Genomic DNA, 21272 nt, shown 5'->3' on the forward strand with positions numbered 1-21272 from the left:
CACTGGACATTGGATTTGGAAGGCAGAGGACTTTCCTCCCCCACTCCCCCAATATTTGAGCATCTTTAAAATCTACCATTTAAGTAGTTACGAACAGACTGTGAGACTAGCAGGGCAGATAGTGCCCAGTGCGTGTCTTCTTCAACACCAGACTTTCAGGTTGTCAGAGCGCTTTTTGCTGTTTTGCTCCTGCAAGTTTTCTTCCCTGGACCTTCCCTCAGGTGAGCAACTAGCTGCAGCGACTACGCATCATCACAGTGTGTAGGACTCTTCTGAGCAAAGGAAGGAGAGGAAGGATAAGGGACTAAGGGACATAGGTGGAAGATTCAGCTAAGCTCAAGGATGGAGGTGCAGTTGGGGCTGGGGAGGGTCTACCCCCGGCCGCCGTCCAAGACCTATCGAGGAGCTTTTCAGAATCTGTTCCAGAGCGTGCGCGAAGTGATCCAGAACCCCGGCCCCAGACACCCTGAGGCCGCGAGCGCAGCACCTCCCGGTGCCCGTTTGCAGCAGCAGCAGCAGGAGATCAGCCCCCAGCGGCAGCACCAGCAGGGTGATGATGGCTCTCCCCAAGCCCACATCAGAGGCCCCACCGGCTACCTGGCCCTGGAGGAAGAACAGCAGCCCTCACAACAGCAGACAGCCCCCGAGGGCCACCCGGAGAGCGGCTGCCTCCCAGAGCCTGGAACCGCCTTGGCCGCCGGCAAGGGGCTGCCGCAGCAGCCGCCAGTACCTCCGGACGAGGATGACTCAGCTGCCCCATCCACGCTGTCCTTGCTGGGCCCCACTTTTCCGGGCTTAAGCAGCTGCTCCGCCGACCTTAAAGACATCCTAAGTGAGGCTGGCACCATGCAACTCCTTCAGCAGCAGCAGGAGGTGGTATCCGAAGGCAGCAGCAGCGGGAGAGTGAGGGAGGCCGCTGGGGCTCCCACCTCCTCCAAGGACAGTTACCTAGGGGGCAATTCGACCATATCTGACAGCGCCAAGGAGTTGTGTAAGGCAGTGTCGGTGTCCATGGGCTTGGGTGTTGAGTCCTTGGACCATATGAGTCCAGGGGAACAGCTTCGGGGAGACTGCATGTATGCGCCGCTCCTAGGAGGTCCGCCCGCTGTGTGTCCCGCTCCCTCTGCCCCGCTGGCCGAATGCAAAGGTTCCTTGCTGGACGATGTCCCAGGAAAGGGCACTGAAGAAACTGCTGAGTATTCCTCTTTCAAGGGAGGTTACGCCAAAGGTCTGGACGGCGAGAGCCTAGGGTGCTCTGGAAGTAGCGAAACAGGGAGCTCTGGGACACTTGAGCTGCCATCCACCCTTTCTCTCTACAAGTCCGGAGCACTAGACGAGGCAGCAGCGTACCAGAGTAGAGACTACTTCAACTTTCCGCTGGCTCTGGCCGGGCCGCCTCCGCCGCCGCCACCTCCCCATCCACACGCCCGCATCAAGCTGGAGAACCCCTTGGACTATGGCAGCGCCTGGGCGGCCGCCGCGGCACAATGCCGCTATGGGGACCTGGCAAGCTTGCACGGCCCGGGTGCCTCGGGACCCAGCTCGGGATCTCCCTCAACAGCAGCGTCCTCTTCCTGGCACACTCTCTTCACTGCCGAAGAAGGCCAGTTGTACGGCCCCTGTAGTGGGGGCAGTGGCGGCAGTGGCGCCAGCGCAGGCGAGGCAGGGACTGTAGCCCCCTATGGCTATGTTAGGCCACCTCAGGGGCTGGCGGGCCAGGAAGGCGACTTCCAGGCACCCGATGTATGGTACCCTGGCGGAGTGGTGAGCAGAGTGCCTTATCCCAGTCCCAGTTGTGTCAAAAGCGAGATGGGACCCTGGATGGAGGGCTACCCTGGACCTTACACGGATATACGGTAAGTTTCTCCTCCCCATAATGTCAGCTTTTGGTCCATGGCACAAAGTCGCTCCTAGTTCTAAGGTATCTAACCATTCCTCTCCGCAAGAACATTCCCACTAACTTCAGCAGAGCTCAGCCGATTTCTTAGGAAGGGCTACTCTAAATCTGGAGTCCTCCCGGGAATCTTGGCCTGCTAGAGGTTCTACATTAGTGTCTTGAAACCAATCCCTACTGTGCGCCCTGGGTTCAGGTTCTTGAACGTACACATCTCTGGACAACTTCCCCTGCTGCCTCAAATCCTCACTACCTTCTGGGACTCAAGTTACTTTGGAGTCAAAATTTTATATCCGATTAAACGCGCCACATTCAGATATAAAATTCCTAAGCCCTCCAATCTCCTGTACCTCCCCACCTCAAAGTCCAAAACCAGGATCTGAAATACAATTTCTCCTCTTTGGGGCTGTTATTGTTCACCTTCCAGTCTGTTTGTGGCCAGTCTCCGTAAAAGAGAGTTAAAAGGACTGATCAAGTGCTTCTCAGCCCGCCTCCTCCAAAAAAGTAAAATGAAATTCTGTTAGGGAAAGAAAGTGGTCTGAGTACTGTGAGGTCTCCTGTGTGAAGGAGTGAGGTTCCTTTCCTGGAAGCAACTGGACATGCTCCAAGGCTGGAGGCCAGCTGAGAAAAATCCAACCAGGAATGTTTAATGCATGTAGAGGGATAACTTGGTGAAGACTGGACAAGATTTGCCCTCACCATTTTTCAGCATTGGTTGACCATGTTGAAAGTTGATGATTCTTTAGTGTTTGTTGTTGTTGTTGTTGTTGTTGTTGTTGTTGTTGTTGTTATTGTAAAGTGTTTATTCTTCCTGGATTATAACAGATACAGAGCCCCCAAACTTCAGGCTTGCATCAGATCTATAAAGAGGAGAATGTTCTTTTAATGAACAACTTAACAAGGTTTGAGTCTTACTTTTAAAAAAGTGTTGGAAAAAAAAATTCTGGTAAAGAATTTCCCTCTATTCCAGTGTGCTCAAAATCTGTGCTGGGGAGGGAAAAATGAGGCTTTTCATTATAGTCCTTCATTTTAAGGACATGCTTGTGTTTTAAAATGAGCTGTTACTGCTAACAAATTGAGTAAGAGCTGTTAAATGACCTATGAGCCATAATCTTGCTCCAGAGTTTTAATTAGGACACCAGAAAAGTGGCAGGTCATCTTGCTTCCTAAAAATGATTTCTCATTGTAATGTTTTAGCTTTTTGGAGATAATGTTGAAGAATTTTTCCTAGCAAGTTATTTGTCTAGTGAAGAGGAAGTATTGACTGCGGAATTAATTCCCCAGATCCTTCAGGTGCTGGAGTCTTATTGAATGTTTTTATTGCTATTTTCTTTTATTTATAACAATTGCAAATTTAATTGCTAATTGGTGATTTAAATATAGCAATTTGTTTCCTTTCGTTAATACCTCTGTTTTTGGAAGATTGATAGCGCAGTGTCAAAAAAGAAAGAGGATGATATGATTTCATAAAATATGAAATATTTTAAAATATGGTTGAAGAAATAACTTATCATCTTTTATGTCCTATTAGATTTTTAAGGTTTGGCTTATAAGATTTTTCAGAATCCTTTCAAAAACACCAAATTTTTTTTTCTAGCCAATTTAGAGTATTTATTTTTGTGATCGGTTATTCTGGGGATAAATGTTCTTCATTTTTCTGAGAACAGATTTACTTGGTAGAGTTAATTTTTTTCTAGGGTTGTCACTAGAGAGCAGAGTCCCTCTTCTATTATAAACTTCTCGGGGGGGGTGGGGGGAGGATGTCTAAGATTTCTTGACCTACCTTGATTCTAAATCCAGGCACTGGAAACTTCTATATTCTATATGCCTCTCCTCACAACTTATGACTAAACATAGAGGAAATTAATAGCTCCATATATTTGTTTAGGGATATAGGCCTTTGAAAATAAAACAAATTTTCAGCGAGTGGCTATAGAGAGCAAAATAATTCTTCCTACCAGGTATACAGAAAGCTTGGTGACTTTTTTCTCCAAGTCTTAATGGAAAACCTTTATTATGAAAGACCATCATATCTTGATGCCTCCTTGAAACTGTTCAAATTAATGAGCTCAACTAGTCAGAAATTAACAGAGCCCCACCCAAATAAAAGTTTATTTAATCTTTCCTGGTTTGTAATTGTTGCTTTGCTTATAAGGAATTCAGTAAAAGGAAAAACTGATGTTCCTGTCTTGTGGATTGACAATTTCCATTTTTTAGGATACAGAAAACTTTAAGTTGGCTTATTAAAGATTTAATTCATTTAATCAATCCCACTTTCAAAGTAGAAATTTTTTTTTACTTTCTCTTTCTTTCCTCATTTTTGGGGGCAAAAGTTATTGAAAAGGCAAGGAAATTTTTTAAAGCCAATGTTAGAGCTTCCTCCCTCTGTGTTGTATGCTCTGAGTTAAAACTGTCAAAATTCTATAGAAGCTTTCAATAACCTGTTGGATTCCTTCCTATTTCAATTGTGTGTGTGTGCTCATGGACATTAGTTGGTTGAGTGAAGATTTTTTTTAAACTGTAGTAACTTCTGCAATCACTCTGTGCTCCTATATATCAACAATGTTTCTGTCCAGAGGACAGATGCTAATGGTGGTCCTATTTTTACTTAATTTAGAATATGTTTTGTGAAATGAAGGAATAGTAAAAAGTGATGGGACTTGCTCGCAACTCTGATATTTTATGGTTTTATCTTTTTTCAGAGTTCAAACAAGATTATGACATTGTTAACTGACCACTGCCCCACTCAACAGAAGTAGAGCCCCTTATTTTTCAGCAACAAGTACAGTAATATGGTAAACATTTATTCTTGGGAGTTGAGGCCAAGAGTACCCATGTAGGGCTGAGGTTCAGAGAAGGTAATCTAAATGCAAAATAAATATTTAATTTTTATTTTAATAGTGTGTTTTGGGCTCCATAATAGGCCGTATTTTAGTAATGCTTTGAGATGGGCAGGTCCCACATTTGGCTTTTTTTTTTCAAAATATGACATTTTATTAATCCTCCCTTTCATCTTCGCTTTCCTCCCTAGTTATCAAGCAGCTTTTCACAACTATTTTACACGGAGAAGTTCTGTTTCTAAAACAAAAATTTTCTTTGAGATCAAGATAGAATAACACTCCCTGTAGCATGGGCTTTGAGGGTCAATATATTGGTCAGTATATTCTCTTTGTCAACCAATAGCTTGAGCCCTATCTGGACCTCAGTAATCAAAACATGAGAATCAAATAGCCACACCAACTGCACTCCCTTTGTTAGTATCTGTCTGATGTAGGCATGTAAAGGCCTTTTTGCTTGTCAACTGACTGTCTCTTCTCTCTCAGATCAACCAAAGGTGTGGTATATTTTCACAGCTTTCCAATTGCTTTAGGTCACTTTGGGGTGCTTTCCTGTTAGTGCTAATTTTACCTTATCAGACTTTCATTCTTTGAGCTGTAAACTTTGAAATAATCTCTTGAATTTGCGGGTACATTTAATTTTCTTTGTTAAGTATTTTTCTTTGTCATAGTAATTTTCTCATCTTGTGTACATATACATATTTAAAACAAAGAATTTTTGGGTCTCCTTACTTGTATATATACCGTGGCTGCTCTCAGTGGGTTCCTGGGAGTTGGACAGAGACACTTTTATTATTGTTATTACTTAAGGTAATATCAATACTACTAGTTTCATTCGGAATTCTGTTCAAGCAGGGAGCAGAATGCAGACTGGATGTAGCAAAGTAAGCCGCATATTTTACAGCTAAACCTTAAATCATGATTCTGAAAAATAAAAAGTAAATCAAAAATCAAGTTTCATGAGATTGGTCAGAGAGGGAAAAGGAAATCTTTCTCCAATCCCCTCCCATCTCCACCATTTTCTCTTTGTCTGCAGCTTCCTCAAGTGCTTCCTACTCTTGATTTTATTTTATTCCACTTCTTTCATGCTTTTGACATTGAAATACACTCTTCTTCCAATTTCTTAGGATATTTTTCTCATTACACCTGTGGCATGCTCCTAAAGAATTTCTTTTTTAAAAAAAATAAAGAGTAAAAGATCAGATCAACCCCAGAACCTCTCTCTTAAGACCAGATGACATGAGCCGATTGCAAAATGAATGGCTTGGCTTTTTTACCTTGAGGTTAGAGCCTGATTCAACAGTTGCCGAGGGAGCTAAACTAGATAGCTTCAGGACTTGGAGATTTAATGAAGTCTTTTGCCCGCTTCTATCTCTGCCTCTTTCTTAATCTTTGTCCTTTTCAGTTTTCTGGCCCTATTGATAACCTTTTCTCAGACTCAGAGAATAACTGGACCCTTTCCCTTTCCAGACAGCATTGTCTGGGTCAGAGTTAAGCAATGCTGTTTCAAGCAGCACCTAATCTGCATGTGAGGGTGCTCACTGGAAGTGTCCATCCGGGCTAATCTGCTTGTAAATTAATCACTTTAAAACAAAGAGATATATTAAAAGAATTAATCTATCTCAGACTTTTCCTCTGCCAGCATTTCACCAAGTTTTGGGATAGTAATTTAGAGCAAGTCAGCCTCATCCTAAACACAGAGCTGACTTTTTTAAATTGTTCTTCAAGTTCTATACAGTAGCTAGCATTGGTTGCCTTACAGCACAGGGAGGAGAATTATGAAATCTTAGAGTTACATAGCACCCTTTTCAAAGGAAAGACCCAGCATCTTTTGGTTTATTCACCACCACTTATAAAAATTTGAGTAAACCATAAGGGTGCTTAGGGATTACCCTTCTACTAATAAGGGAACAGAAATAGTTGCATTTTCTGTGCTGTTTATCATCTGGGGAAAGAAACATCTCTAGAGTAGAACTTAAAGCTTTTCCTTCTGAAAGCTTCCCATTTGACTGTAATGCTTTAGATTGTTGCTCAGTAATCATTGGTTGCTTCAGAGAGATGATAGTCCTCAAATTATTACTTGTACCCATCTTTCTCAATCCAATTTTTGATGTCAGTCTGTAGGCCAGGTCAGGGTTGAAGCTGGATCATTTAGGTAAATTTGTAGCAGTAACTTGCTGGACACTGGAAAGTACTATCAATTAAGTTCATGTAGTATCTGAGTTTTATTTTGTTAATAACAGCTTTATTGAGATGTAATTTGCAATCCATAAAATTCACTCACATGAAATACAGAGTTCAATGGCTTTTAGTATACTCTGAGTTAGGGGTCCATTACAGCAATTGATTTTAGAGCATTTATCCATCCCAGAAAGAAACTCTGTGCTCCTTAGCAGATGCCCTTCTACTCCTTCCCAACCCTGAGCTATCAGTACTTTACTTTCTGGTTGTGGATCTGTTTATTCTAACATTTCATACAGATGGAATCATACAGTATCAGGTCTTTTATGATGAATTTCTTCCACAAAAAATAATATTTTTAATGTTCATTCATATTGAAGCACATGACAATACTTCATTTTTTTTGGTGGTGATACTGAGTTTCCTGGAAATCCTTCTACTTCCGGGCTACACCCCCAGACCTACTTTTATAGTTTTTTATTTGGAAACAGAGTCTCTTAAGCCAGCACGGCTGGCTTTGGAACCTGTGCGATCCTCCTGTCTCCGCCTTCCAAGCGCGGGGATTACAAGCCTGCGCCACCACACCCGGCTAATACTTCATTTTTTATAGTTCAGTATTGTTCCATTGCATAAATACATTGCATTTTATATATCCATTACCTGATAGACATTAGGGTTGTTTCCATTTGTGGATATTATTAATAATACTGTTATGAGAAATGATGTCTAAGTTTTTGTGTGAACATTTTTTTAATTCTTTAGGGGCTATATGGAAGAGTGTAATTTCTAGGTTTAATGGTACCTCAGTGTTTAACTCATTGAGAATCTATGAAACTGTTTTAAAAAATGGCTGTGCCATTTTAGAAATCTACCAGTAATATGTAAGGGTTCAATTTTCTCCATATTTTACCAACACTTGCCATTATCTCTTCACCACAGCTACACTAGTGGGTGTGAAGTAGTATGTTAGTGTGGTTTTGCTTTGCATTTTTCTAATAACGAATAATATTTGAGATCTTTTCATGTATTTATTGAATATATATCTTTTTTGCAAAATATCTGTTTTACATATTTTGCCCATTTTTACTTGTATAACTTGTCTTTCCTATTATCAAGCTGTAAGAGTATACATTCTGGATACATATATTCTAACAGATTATGGTTTGTAAATATTTTCTTATACCCTGTGGATTGTATTTTATTTTCTTGATGGTATTCATTGATTTTAAAAGTTTTTAAGTTTGATTTTGGTTTATCTATTTCTTTTTATTTTTGGCCATTGATTTTGGTATCATATTTAAGAAATATTTGCCTAGTCTAAAGTCACAAGGATTTGCATCTAAGTTCTCTTCTGAGCTTTATAATTTTAATTGTTTATGTTTAGGTCCTTGATTAATTCTTATTTAATATTCATATGTTATGTGAAGTAGGATACAGCTTTATTATTTGGCATACTAATACTGAGACATGGTGGCATTAGTTTTTGAATCTTTCTCCATTTCACCACCTCGGCATGCTTTGTATAAAAATCAGTTAACCATAAATGTAAGAGGTTTTTCCTGGACTTTCAACTATATCTCATTGATTTACATTATCTATCCTCACGCTAGTGCTATAGTTCCTTGATTACTGTAAGCTTTTACTAAGTTTAGAAATGAGGAAATGTGAGTCTTTTTATTTTGTTCTTTTTCAAGATTGTTTTGGCTTTGTAGGCCCCTTTAATTTTCATATGGCTTTGAATCAGATTGTTCATTTCTGCAAAGAAGCCAGTTGGGATGTTAACAGGTATTATGTTGAGTCTGTAGACCATTTTGGAGAGTATTGATATTTTTAAAATGTTAAGTTTTTTGTTGCATGAATATAGGATGTCTTTCCACTTACTTAGGTCCTCACCTTCTTCAATAATATTTTATAGTTTTTAACACACAAGTTTTATTTATCCCTAAGAATTTCTATACAGGTGGGAATGGAAATGTTTTCTTGATTTTCTTTCCAGATTGTTCATTGCCATTGTACAGAAATATAGATGATTTTAAAATAATCAATCTTGCATCATGCAACCTCTTTGAAAGTATCTGAACTGTGAATACTTCTCAGACTTAAGGGGCAAAGGGTTTTCTTACAGCCTTGAGAGAGTATACTTCACTTCATCCTTTTTGAAGGCTGTACAGGACAGTGTTCTGTTTTATTAAGCTGTGAATTGGAATTGGTAAAGTCATCTTCTTCCTGAATGAAATAGAGAATATTTATGTATATTTAGCTCTTTGGAAAAATAGCCAGAAAGAAGGCTAATTAGGTTTATGCAGTTAATAGTCTATTTAAATTTTGGATTTGAGAGCTGTTAACAAGGGACTGAGAAATAATTGTGATTTCTATGAAGAAAACTAACAGGAAGAGGTAACAAAGGTAAACTAGGCCACAGAAATCACTTGTTATATTTGGCTTATGTTTAGATTTGTGTACTCAGCAGAAGTTATAACTTTATTAAGATAAGTTGTCTTTCTCCTTGTGGTATAAAATTCTAGAGAGAAAAATGGTTCATCTACTGTCCTATAATTCTTTTCAGGAATGCAATTTATAGCCATGAAATAAAGATAAAACTCATATAAACAGGGACTAAACTTTGGCCTTATTAATACTCTATATTAAGGGTCATAGATATTCAGCTGCAGAGCTACAGCTGTTGTCCCTGTTAATGGTAAATGAACTGCAAGGCACACATCAAAAGTTCCTATTTATCCTAATTTCTAGCTGTAGAGATTACCTTAATAAAATGATTTTTAAAGAAAAATCTTATAAATCAACCACTTTTCATTAAGCACCTTCTATATTCTTCAACAGAATTAGGGGGCAGGGACACAATTGAGAAAGAATCTTGAGGTCATTGATTTCCAGGAGCTTGTATACTAGGGAATGAGTGAGGTGGAGAGAATAGAGAAGAGCAGATGCCAGTATGAAAAGTTTATATATATATTTATTGTAATGGGTTTTAAGATGTAGGTGTTCAAAAAGGAAGTGGATCAAGGAAGTGATAAGTGATATGTATCATCTGTAACTGTTTTTAATTCTTGAAGGAATTAGGTGGGAACATGACTGAACTCGGGCAATATAGGTCTTAATGGATATTTTAAGCAATAGGACATGGGACCTATGGAAAGATAATGGAGAGTGAACTTCAAATCTATTTCTGCTTATTCAACACTACCACCACAATCAAGTTAATCACTGGTTTCCTCCTAATTTCTTTGGCTATATCATTATACTTGTTGGGAATATGTTTTGATGTTTTGGCTGGACAAATCTGTGACAATATGAGTAATGAATTAAAGTTGAGGATGTTTAATTAGTCTAAGTTTGTTTCGGGAGCCAGTGAAGATGCCCAATGTGATGGTCAAAGGAAGAGTTATTTTTCTCCTAAGGTTTTCACTGATTATGGTGTTCTGATGTGAGCTTCTAAACAAATAGGTTTTCAGGATGTTGGAGGGAAGTAAGCCATAAGAACAAATCAAACAAATTTGGGAATAAGCGACACATGGCAATCATTTCTTAAGTGCTTGCTGAATTAGATAATGTAGTCTTTATATGACCCACTCCAAATGATGAGCTCTGTTCTCTGCAGGTTAAGTTCCTGGCTCAGGGAAGTGTGGTCTCCCTTTCTGGCCACTAGGGGGACCGCAAGTATCCTGTGGCAGGATTTATTTGGGAGTGGTCTGCCTCTTTAGATGATTTCAACACAGAGCCAAGGCGCCATCACGGGATAATTTGAACCAGAACCACCTAGCACCAGACAGTAAACAACCCACTGTCATACTTATTCTTTCATCCTGGCTGTTCTTTTCCATAGTGCCAAATATTTTTGGTAACTATATTTGACCCTTGATACCTTTTTCTACATGTGGATCAGAGAACAGTAGCATTGGCTGTATTTCAGCAGCTTTTTTTACTTTACAGAGCGGTTTCATATTCCTTTATTGCATTTCATTCTCATTTCTGCCCAGTACACGCGGCCAGGGTTTATAGCATTATAATATTAGTCATACTATTATAGTATTTTTATTCCTATCATAAACATGTTCAGAGAGGTTAGGTAGCATGTCTTCAGTCAAATGACTTCCAAGTGGAGTGGCAGAGGTGGGATTTCAGTCTCACCCTTTCATCCTGAAGTCATGTGTTCTTGCATTTATACCACAACATTTTCTTTTTTACTTCATAGATAGGAAAGATGGGATTCAGAGAGGAAAAGGAACAAAACTGGTTTTAATAATAGAAACTGGCAAAGCTCTTAAGGCTTCCAGATCTTTTACCCACCCATCAGATGGATAGATTGGGTTGTGTGGGAGTTCTGGATGCCAATTACCTTGCTGTTCTACTTTACAGACTGCATTTACTCGACAAATATTCTTTGAGTATCTATTATATGCTAAATTCTAACCTAGACAGTAAGGGTATAGCAATGGAAAGTCAAACAAGAATTTATCACTGGAGTTAACAGTTTAGTAAGGAGAGACATGTAGAATAATATATGAGAGAGTGACAAGTGTCATGATGTATAACTAAATAGAGTGTGGGAGGCAGAGACTTGTGGTAGGAGGAGTATTTTACATTTTCTTGGTCAGGAAGTCCTTTCTGAGAAGGTGATATTTGAGCAGAGACCTGAAGGAAATGAGGTGAGATATGTGGCTATCTTGAGTTGAATATCAGGCACAAAGCCCCTGAATCAGAAGCAGACTTGTGATAGAGGACACTGAGGAGGACCATATGGCTGGTTACAGTCAGTGAGGAGTGATAGAACATAGCATCAGATTTAAGGGGTACATTGTATGTATTGTTTAGGACTTTGGATTTTACTCAGATTAAAAAAGTATTGGCAATGGAAATTAAGTCCAGGGAACTTCTACCTCTGAGCTACACCACCAGCCTGATTGTTTTATTTTTTGTTTTGAAACAGGGTCTCACTAAGTTGCAGACAGCCTCACCAAGTAGCTGAGGCTGGCTGTGAACCCATGATCCTCCTGTCTCAGCCTCATAAGTACTAAGATTATATGTGTATACCACTACACCTGGCTTAATTTTACTCAAAATTTGAGCATAGTAACATTATTTGACATACTGTAATAGGATCCTTATTCTTTGTAATATCTATTATTCTGTGGCATAAATATTTTTACTTACTGTCTGTGTAGAAAAAGATTGTAGGAACAGAGAGGAAACAGGGAGAGGCAGCTACTGCAGTGATCCAGTGGGAGATGATGGTGGCTTGGCTGAGGAAATAGAGGATGTAAGAAGCAGCTGGATTTTGGATGTGTTTTGATGATAGAGCCAACAGCATTTACTAACAGATTGGATATTCATTTTGAAAAGGAAAGGATTGAGAAATTTGGGGTCTGAGCAACTAGAAAAATGAACTTGTTATTTGTGGGATCGTGCATAGCAGGTACATGGAGTGAGTCAAGAATATTTAATTTAAGACATACTTAGAGTTAGAATTATCTGGTGAACAACCTGGTGGCTTCTTCTGAGTTAGGGTTCATGCGTGCTCTCAACTTTCCTGTTCTTCAAGGAGATTGAAAAAGATCTTAGAAAACGATCTTGTCGTTGGCACCCTCTCTTCTTGTCCTCTTTTTATTTTATAGAGTCTTAGAGAAGGATAGGGACATATCCCAGGTGAAACAACAAGGTTGGTAATAGAACTAGGGCACAAACACTGTTCTCTTGGATTCTAGCTCAGTGATTCTTTTCTCAGTGTTGTTCTGAGACCTCAGGAATCCAAAACTGGAAAACCACACAAATTGGCTGCCAGCCACAATAACACAAAATATTATTACCATATTTTTACTGAACTGCATAGCAAAATCAAAAGCTAAGCTTTGATTAATGCTAGAACCCCTACGGAAGCCGAACAGAAATAGCCTGGCACCATAGAATATCAGAGATCATAGAATCTGGGAGAACTACTTGTCCAGGAAGTTTATTTTATGGATGAAGTTCTTGAGGCACAGAGAAGGAAGGGGATGTAGACAAGGTCACACAGCATAGTTAATGCATGAGCCAAGTCAGAACCTTTTCTGAAGGTTAACTGTATGTTACTTCCCCAGGAAAGTCTGTATCAGAAAGTGCTTCCAAAGTCAAAACAAATAATTATAATAGCAATAATAGTAACACTTCTCAGAGGTTTGTTGCATGCCTAACTCTGGCATAAAGCATGGGCTAATTAATTTAATTTTCATATCACATTTGAGAAGTAGGCCTAGGGAGGTTAAATAACTTGTCCAAGTACCACACAGGTAGGAAGTAGCAAAACTTGTAGGCATCCCTAGGAAGTCTGGCTTCTAACCACCAATTTTTAACCATTGTTCTATACCAGCAGCTTCTTGTATTACCCAGATATTCACCTTTGCCATCTCCAAAGACTGGTGATTGAGGTTAATTCATTATGTCCTATCCCTATTATACTCCAATGCTCCTCACTAAGGACCTGAGTAGAACTGAGGGTTGAGGGACAGAAAGAGATGATGAGATGTAGATAATTTATGATAGGGGCTAGAAAATTGTACCATAGAGATTATTGAAAAAGGCTTAGGTACCCTAAGGTGGTTGAAATGTCAAAGCTTGTAACAAACATGGGCAATTTTCTGCCTGCTTAAATAGGTGAACTGTCAGCTGGAGGTGGTGGCACACACCTGTAATCCCACTTCTTGTGAGGCCAAGGCAGGAGGATAGCAAGTTCAAGGCCAGCCTTAGCAACTTAGAGAGACCCTGTTTCAAAATAAAAAACTTAAAATAGGGCCGGAGGTGTAGCTCAGAGATAGAATGCCCGAGTTAATTCTCCAATTTCCCCCAATAGGAAATTATCAAGGTAAGAAGAAGAAATAGCTCATTTTTTGAAATAAGTTACTGTTTTATATGCTTTACATATGTTAATTTATTTGATCTTACAAATAACTCCATTAAGTAGGTAATATTATCATTCCTCTGTCCCGGATGAAGAAACAGGTACAGTGCAATTAAAAACCATGCCCAAATTTATGGAACAAGTAAGTGGAAGAGCCTGTATTAGAATCCAGGCCATCTAGCTCCACAACTTAAGTTTTTTTTCCACTACATTTAGGGAATGGGTACTACTCATACCACAGAAAGTTTTTTAAATGTAAAAGCATTGTGCTTGAACTTCAAATTTGAGCACCTCTCAAACTTAACATATGTCAACTTCTTTTATGTCCTCTCAGAAAGATACTATCCAAGGTCACATGGTAAGTAGTAAACCAGAGGTTGAACTGGGAACTCCAGAAGGCCAGACCTCCTTCCACTCCATCAAGCTATCTAGACTGTCACAGTGACTTGTCTAACTCCATTCCCCCTTATGTATTGCCCTGCCTCTTCCCTGGAAAAAATTGAGCTATCACCATCATCAAAATTGGACATAAATTTGGGAGAACAAGCAGAATCCATCACCTTCCAGAGGTTGGAAAAGGTAAAAATAAATGTATGGAAAGAAGATCAGCATGTGGGATTTGTGGGAAGTAAGAAGGGAAACTTCTTAGAGCCAGAAAAATCCTACCTCTGTCCTTTTAGGCCCAAGTGGGTTGTTTAGGACCCCATAGGAAGTTATAATAGATAATATTTTAGTTACTGTGGAAATGGAAACAAGCCACTGTGAAAGTCTACCCCTCTCCAGTTTTCCTTTGAAAGAGGTGCAATCTTGCCGCTGACATAAATGATAACTACTTAGGTATTTCTTGTGAAAATTGCCAGTGCCTGACAAAAAGGATCTTTCTAAATCTGTTATATTGGGCCACTGCTCTGAAGCATCATCTTACCTCAAATTAAATGAAGAGAACACATAAACTAAGACTTGGGAGTAAAGATGGAAACATTTGATGTCTGGGGGCAAACTGGATTCTAAAATATGTTTTATGTCTGTGTACTCTACCTAGCCCTCCTTCTCTTTCATCCTTGTTTAAAAACCAAGGTTAGCAAGTATGCAGTTTGTGGTAGTTTCCAATTGTTCCTTTGAAATTTGTTAGATCAAGTTTTTAAATAAAAAGACCAAGTTATACTGAGATATTTAAGCTATCTAATAATAGACCAAAAAATCTTAACCACGCTTGTATTTTTGGATGGTATGTTGTTTACTTTGGACACTTGCTAGACCTTGCTGAGGTGCTGGATTGACTCAAAATATGCCAGGTCAGATGTGGAACTGAACAGAGTGGACTTTTCTCTAAAGATATCTCTACATTTCCAGGCTCAGAGATGACCTTGAAGTGTCTGGGAGTAATCAAGCCAGAAGCTTTGCCAAATAGGGTGGTTAAGGGATGTATTGTCTCCAAAACTGTTTTTAAGTTATTCCCTCTACTTGAGTTCAGATCTTCATCACTTTCTACCTGGATGTGTACAGTGATCTTATGTCTTCTTGCCCCAGCTTTCTCGCCCACTATCTAATTGATGTTGTATTTATGTCACCAGATCTTCCCAAAATTTATCCCCAATCTTGCCTGCATCTTGCTTTACACATGCATTAGTATATAAATTCCTTAAGGGTTGGGGCTCTGTCTGATCTATGTACTTATTCTTAGTGTTTGGCACAGAGGAATCCTTGCAGAGCAGTTATGTAATGCATCATTAAATTTTCAGCTCCTTGGGCTGGGAGTGTAGCTCAGTGGTAGACACTTAGCATGTGTGAGGCCCTGGACAAGAGCCCCAGCATCACAGAAAGAACAAAATCATCTTTTTATTTGCTTATAGGCTAAAGTACAAATTTATTAAGTCTGGTGTTCCAGTCTCTTCATGATCTGGCTTATTTTTACAGCTTGAATTCTTACAATTCCTTTATAAAATTTTTACAGTATAGCCAAATGGATGTAGTCACTTGGCACTTTAAGCCATCCTAACTCCTTTGTTCCCTGAATTTGTTATTTTTCCTATTATCCTTTGGCCTTGAGAGTTATCCTAATTTCAATAATGTCTGTTCTTCTAAGCTTAGCTAAAAGTAAACCTCCTACAAAATGAATCTTCTTATTCCTAAACTCAAGAAGAATTTATCTCTATGGCATGATATGGTTGAAAGAATGTTGGCTTCAATTTTCTTATCTGTAAACAAGAGCTAGAAATCTTTAGCTTATAGGAGTTTGACAGGAGAGGATAAAATGAGATAATGGATGTTAGATTTGAGTCAGGAACCAAGGCTATCCAGGTGCGGTGGTGTACACTTGTAATCCCAATATTTGGGAGGCTGGGGCAGGAGGATTGCTGGTTCAAGGCCAGCCTCAGCTACTTGGTGAGGCCCTATACAATTTTGTGAGACCATATTTCAAAATAAAGAATGAACCTTCAGATTATGAAACTGACATGCTGCCTACTGTGCTAAATTCACCATAGCCAAACTATGGAACCAGCCAAGATGTCCATCAACAGATGAATAGATTACAAAACTGTGGGATATGTACACAATGGAATTCTACTCAGCCATTAAAAAAAAACTCAATTACATCATTTTCAGGGAAATGGATGGAACTGGAGGACATTATGCTAAGTGAGATTAGTCAGTCACAAAAAATAAGAAAACAGATGCTTTCCCTAATACATGAAAGCTAAGGAGAAATGGGTCCTAAGAGGAACTCTAGATGAAAAAGGAAATCCTATGGAGGAGCAAACAAGACAACATAAATTAGGGGATGGGAGGGAGGAAGAAGGAAATTCTCTAAAACACACAATTAACTTAAACATTTTGAAGTCAAGCACTAAGCCAAGCAAGGGAGATAGGGATGGGGAGGGAATGGGGTGGGAACTGAGTAGGAGTTAAATCAGTGATGTGTACATGTATGTACACACATGATTTTTTATCACAATATGATGTATGAATATAATGCACCAATAAAAAATTAAAAAAAATAAAGAATGAAACATAGGGCGGGTGTGTAGCTCGGAGGTAGAATGCCCCTGGGTTTAATCCCCAGTACTACACACAAAAAAAGAATCAATGCTTAGTAATACCTTTTAGGTTTGTCCCTTTATTCTTTCTTCATCTATCTGGTACTTACTCCCTAAAATTATAAGTATTTGTATGCATCTCTGATATATCCTTCTAAACAACCTTCTTTTTGGGGCAAAGATTATTTTTTGGATCTTTGTGCAGTGACTCAAACTGGGTGCAATGGCATATGCCTGTAATCCCAGTACTTGGTTGGCTGAAACAGAAGGATCATAGATTGGCGGCCAGCCTGGAGACTTATAGAGATCTTTGGCAATTTAATGAGACCCTGTTTCAAAAAATAATCAAAATGTTTTGGGGTGTAGCTCAGAAGTAGAATGTTCCTGGTCTCAGTCCCAAGTACCCTAACAAACAAACAAAAATCACATAGATCAGAGTGGGGCACATATTAGGTGTTTCATAAGTATGTACAAATCATTTACTAAGTCATTCTTTACCAAGTCATTACAAATCAATAGTATTGAGTGGCTGTCAAAAACAAGTGATAAATCTTAAGTTCCATTAATAGAAATATGAGATTCAGAATAAAAGAGCTGATTGTCTTGTTCTGCTGCAGTTAATATTTGTAATGCAGTACTCAACCTTAGTATGCATGGGACATGGCCTCTTGTAAAGCACGGAGGAGCTGGCATGATGAGTTAAATATGCTAAGGGATGTAGGGAAACCACTGTTGTCTCAACATATCTGAAAATTTGTCTTGAAACATAGTTAGATGTTTTGCTGTAATATCACACAGGGTAAAACCAATGAGAACAGCTTGCAGTTTAGTAAAGGGAAATATGTTCAGAGTAGTTTCACCCTAATTAAAAGTTGTCATATAGGACCAGATGAGCTTGGTTAGAGCCTATGCAATGTGGCTCTGTGTGTGTGTGTGTGTGTGTGTGTGTGTGTGTGTGTGTGTGTGTGTGTGTGTTGAATCACTTGCTAACACTTCACATTCAAATTTAGATTTCCATCTCTGGCAATGAAAATCTGGCAATACTCCACCTTCCTATCAGACAGTGACCAACTAGGGGTGAAAAGCAGCTGATCCTCTAGGTGGAGCATGTGCTTTTCAATGTTCCTAAGCACCAGCAATTGGCTTTATTCATTTAAGTTACCTTAAGTTACCAAATTTGAATTTGATATGCCTGGCAAATCAGGAACCTGGGCAGATCTTGAGAGCCTTCCTGACTCCAAGAGCTTTTGTTCCTTATGTAGGAGGAGCTACAGAAAAGTAAAAAGGACACTGAGATGAAATCCAACTTGGCTTTTAATTCTGGCACAGCCATTTTCCAGCGTCCGACCTCAGGTGAATAATAACCTCTCTGATCCTCCTCTGTTCTGCCTCCTGTGAAAAATGCCTTTTATTGTGAGGACTAAATTAAAGCACCATAACTGAAGATCATGACACTTTAATAGATGCTGAAATATTAGTTTCCTTTTTCTTATCCATCTCACTGTATCTGTTTATTGGCAGCATAGCATAAGTAATAAATTCACCCTCACTGAAGGTATTCAAAAAGAGACTAACTGGACCTATTGGGAACCATATGTAGGGCAGAGGTTTGGACTCAAAGTAGATGATTTCTGTGGTCACTTCCTAACAACTTAAAAGCTTCTAAATGGCTCCAAAATGCCCATCTGGGTGATTTTAAGCATATCTTGTATAGTTAGGAATTTTTAATAAGTAATAAACATTCTTTAGGGCCCTTCGGAAAGAAGCTAAGTTCTAGGCTAATATAAATGTGTTTACTGACGTTCAGATGTAGGGCTTTGGTATTTAATGGCTTTTGAGTTAAATCCTGGCTCTGCCTCTTACTACAGTGAATTCTGGGCCACTTCTAATCTCTTAGTTTATTTCCTAATTTCTTAAATGAAGATACTAATTCTTTCCTTTTTAGATTTTTATGAGGACAAGTGAAATAAAAAATGTAAAGCAAGCCAGGGATTGTGGAGCACACCTGTATCCCGGTTCTTGGGAGGCTGAGACAGGAGGACCTCGGATTCTTTGAGGACGATAAATGATAATTTAGTGTGACTTTGTTTGAAAATGAAAATTAAAATAGGTTGCGGCTGTAGCTAAGAGGTAGAATGCCTCTGAATTCAATCCCCAGTAATGCACACACACAAAATAAAACATATAGCCCAGTTCTTAGTTCATAGTAAAAGCTTGATAAATTATACCTATCACCATCACCATCATAATTATTACTCTTATTATTATTAGACAAGACAAGCAGAGTTTGGGAAAGCAACTTCAGCTAAAGCACATTGACTTTTCTCTGGCCACTGCTGCCCAGCCCTCAGTTACACAAAGTGCCCACTTTCCAAAATGCTTTGGCTGGAACATAAGCGTGAGGTCATTGCAGATAACAGGGAGCCTGATTTGCTCTGGTAATATAAGTTATTAAGTTACTTCCCTCAGCTCAGCTGAAATATTTTACTAGTTGATGCTTGCTTCAGAATACAAGACTGAGCTGGTCTGAGAAGGGAGGGAGAATGAGAAGATCCCTTTTCTCAGCCAGAGGTCATGGTCCTTCACAGGGAACGGAATGACCCAGTGCAAAGTCTGGGCCCTTGGTAAGTTTGGGTCCCCTGTGTTTCAACCAGCCATTCTATTGCATACACTGGTCCGCTTCCCCCATAGATCACAGGGTAGAAAATTCCTTGACTCTTTCTGTGGCCTGGAATCATCTCCCTTTCCCTCCTTGTGATCCATACAGCTGGCAAAGGGCAGAGAGCAAAACTAAAACAAGCCTTTTAGCATAGAGAGCAAGCCTCAGAGCAATGCTGAATTTGCTTGGAAACCTCATGTTGACAAAGGACCTTCCTGACCATATCTCAACATCTCAAACAGATTTAAACATTATTTTTTAATGGCAAGCTGTGTCTCAGAGCAGCTCCTTGCCTGGATATATTTAAAGATCTGCTGAGTCATTGAAGTACAGCTTGCGAGATTGCTAGAGGCAAGGACTATACCCCAGTCTGTGAAGGAGTAAGTTGAGAGGCGAAATGTAATTGGCTTTTTTTTCCATGAGGATAAACCCACTTCTAGCTACCAGGACTCTAGAGATCATCTATTAGGATTTCTCATTCTATCATATTTGGGTTCTTTCTCAGTTTATTAACCGAGAAGAAGAGGGAGAACTTGTATGACTGGAATTGTAAAAGCCCCTATTGGTAGCTAAGAATGACTTGAAAGTGTCAACATCATGTTTTCATTTCCCTCTTTTCAGTTTCTGGTCACTTGCCTTGTTACCATGGTGCACGCCAGTTGCTAGAAAGTGATGATAAGTGTGTGTGTGTGTGTGTGTGTGTGTGTGTGTGTGTGTGTGTGTGTTTGATTCATTTTACTTTATTATCAACAGCACTTAATATGTAGAGATCAGCTAGCAAGTGTTCATTGTAGGTGCACACTGGTGTATTCTTAGAGCCAGTTATACCCCTGGTTTTTATTCTGGGAACCCGAAGTTCCGAAATTTAATAAAATCCAGGGCTTCTCTCTGGTCCTTTTCTCTTTGAACCATGTTCCCCAGGCCTCAAACTCCTCTTTGTCTTCCCACTCTGTGTTGCTTCATCTTTTTTCCCATTTCTATTTTCTCAGTCTGTCTGCCTTACCCAACACAGTTTCGACTCCACTCTCACCATACTATTTCCTTGTCATCGAAACCTTCTTCATGTCCCCTTCTTTTGCTCAGACCACCTCAACTTAGAGGATTCAGATTGACCCAAAACTATGATTCTTGGAATGAATTTTGAAAGTTTTTATTAAGATCTCTATCAGTAGTAATAGTGACTTATTCAGGCAGCCATACCCAGGGCCGAGATGAAATCAGGTAAGCTAAAAGTTGCTTGGAGCTGTCAGGAGACCTACTTTCCTGCCTTCATTTCCCTTTTGCACTTAGTTTTTAGATGGATTTCAGAAGCCCAAGTGGGTGGTTTTGTTGCAGCCAGTTGATAGGAGAATATTGGAAAATGGGAGTGGAGCCATTGGATGTGTTCAAGACTAAATCATTACAATCCTTGGGAAGTAAAATTTGCCTGAAAGTCCACTAAGTACTTTCAGGCACATTATCTCTTTTACTTTTCAAAACTAACTGGAAGGTTGGCATAGCAGTGATCAACATCTCTAGTTCACATATAAAGAAACTGAGACTACAACAATTGAGAAACAGTTCAAAGTAACTCAGACAATAAGTGGAAAAATTAAGATTTGGAACATAATTTCTTTTTATTGTAGGTCTAGTCTTTTCAAGTTCACTGCACAGATTTGTTTTTCTTTTCTAGTGCTGTGAATGGAACTGTGGGCCTTGCACATGCTAGGCAAGAGCTCTACCACCAGCCTTACCAATTCAATACTGAATAAATGGGAGAACAAGTACATAT

General features: G+C 39.4%; 1 protein-coding gene across 1 annotated transcript in view; it reads left to right on the forward strand.

Moving 5' to 3' along the window:
* Nucleotides 1-342: 342 nt before the first annotated feature.
* Nucleotides 343-21272, forward strand: part of AR (androgen receptor) — a gene marked incomplete at both ends in the record, with an annotated part of 191538 nt that continues 170608 nt past the window's right edge. Inside the window, one exon of the mRNA XM_080719506.1 lies at nucleotides 343-1856. Coding sequence (XP_080575632.1) covers nucleotides 343-1856 — 1514 coding nt within the window. The remainder of the gene's footprint in view (nucleotides 1857-21272) is intronic.

The sequence above is a fragment of the Muscardinus avellanarius genome, assembly GCF_963383645.1.
Source record: "Muscardinus avellanarius genome assembly, chromosome: X".
In the NCBI taxonomy this organism is placed as follows: domain Eukaryota; kingdom Metazoa; phylum Chordata; class Mammalia; order Rodentia; family Gliridae; genus Muscardinus; species Muscardinus avellanarius.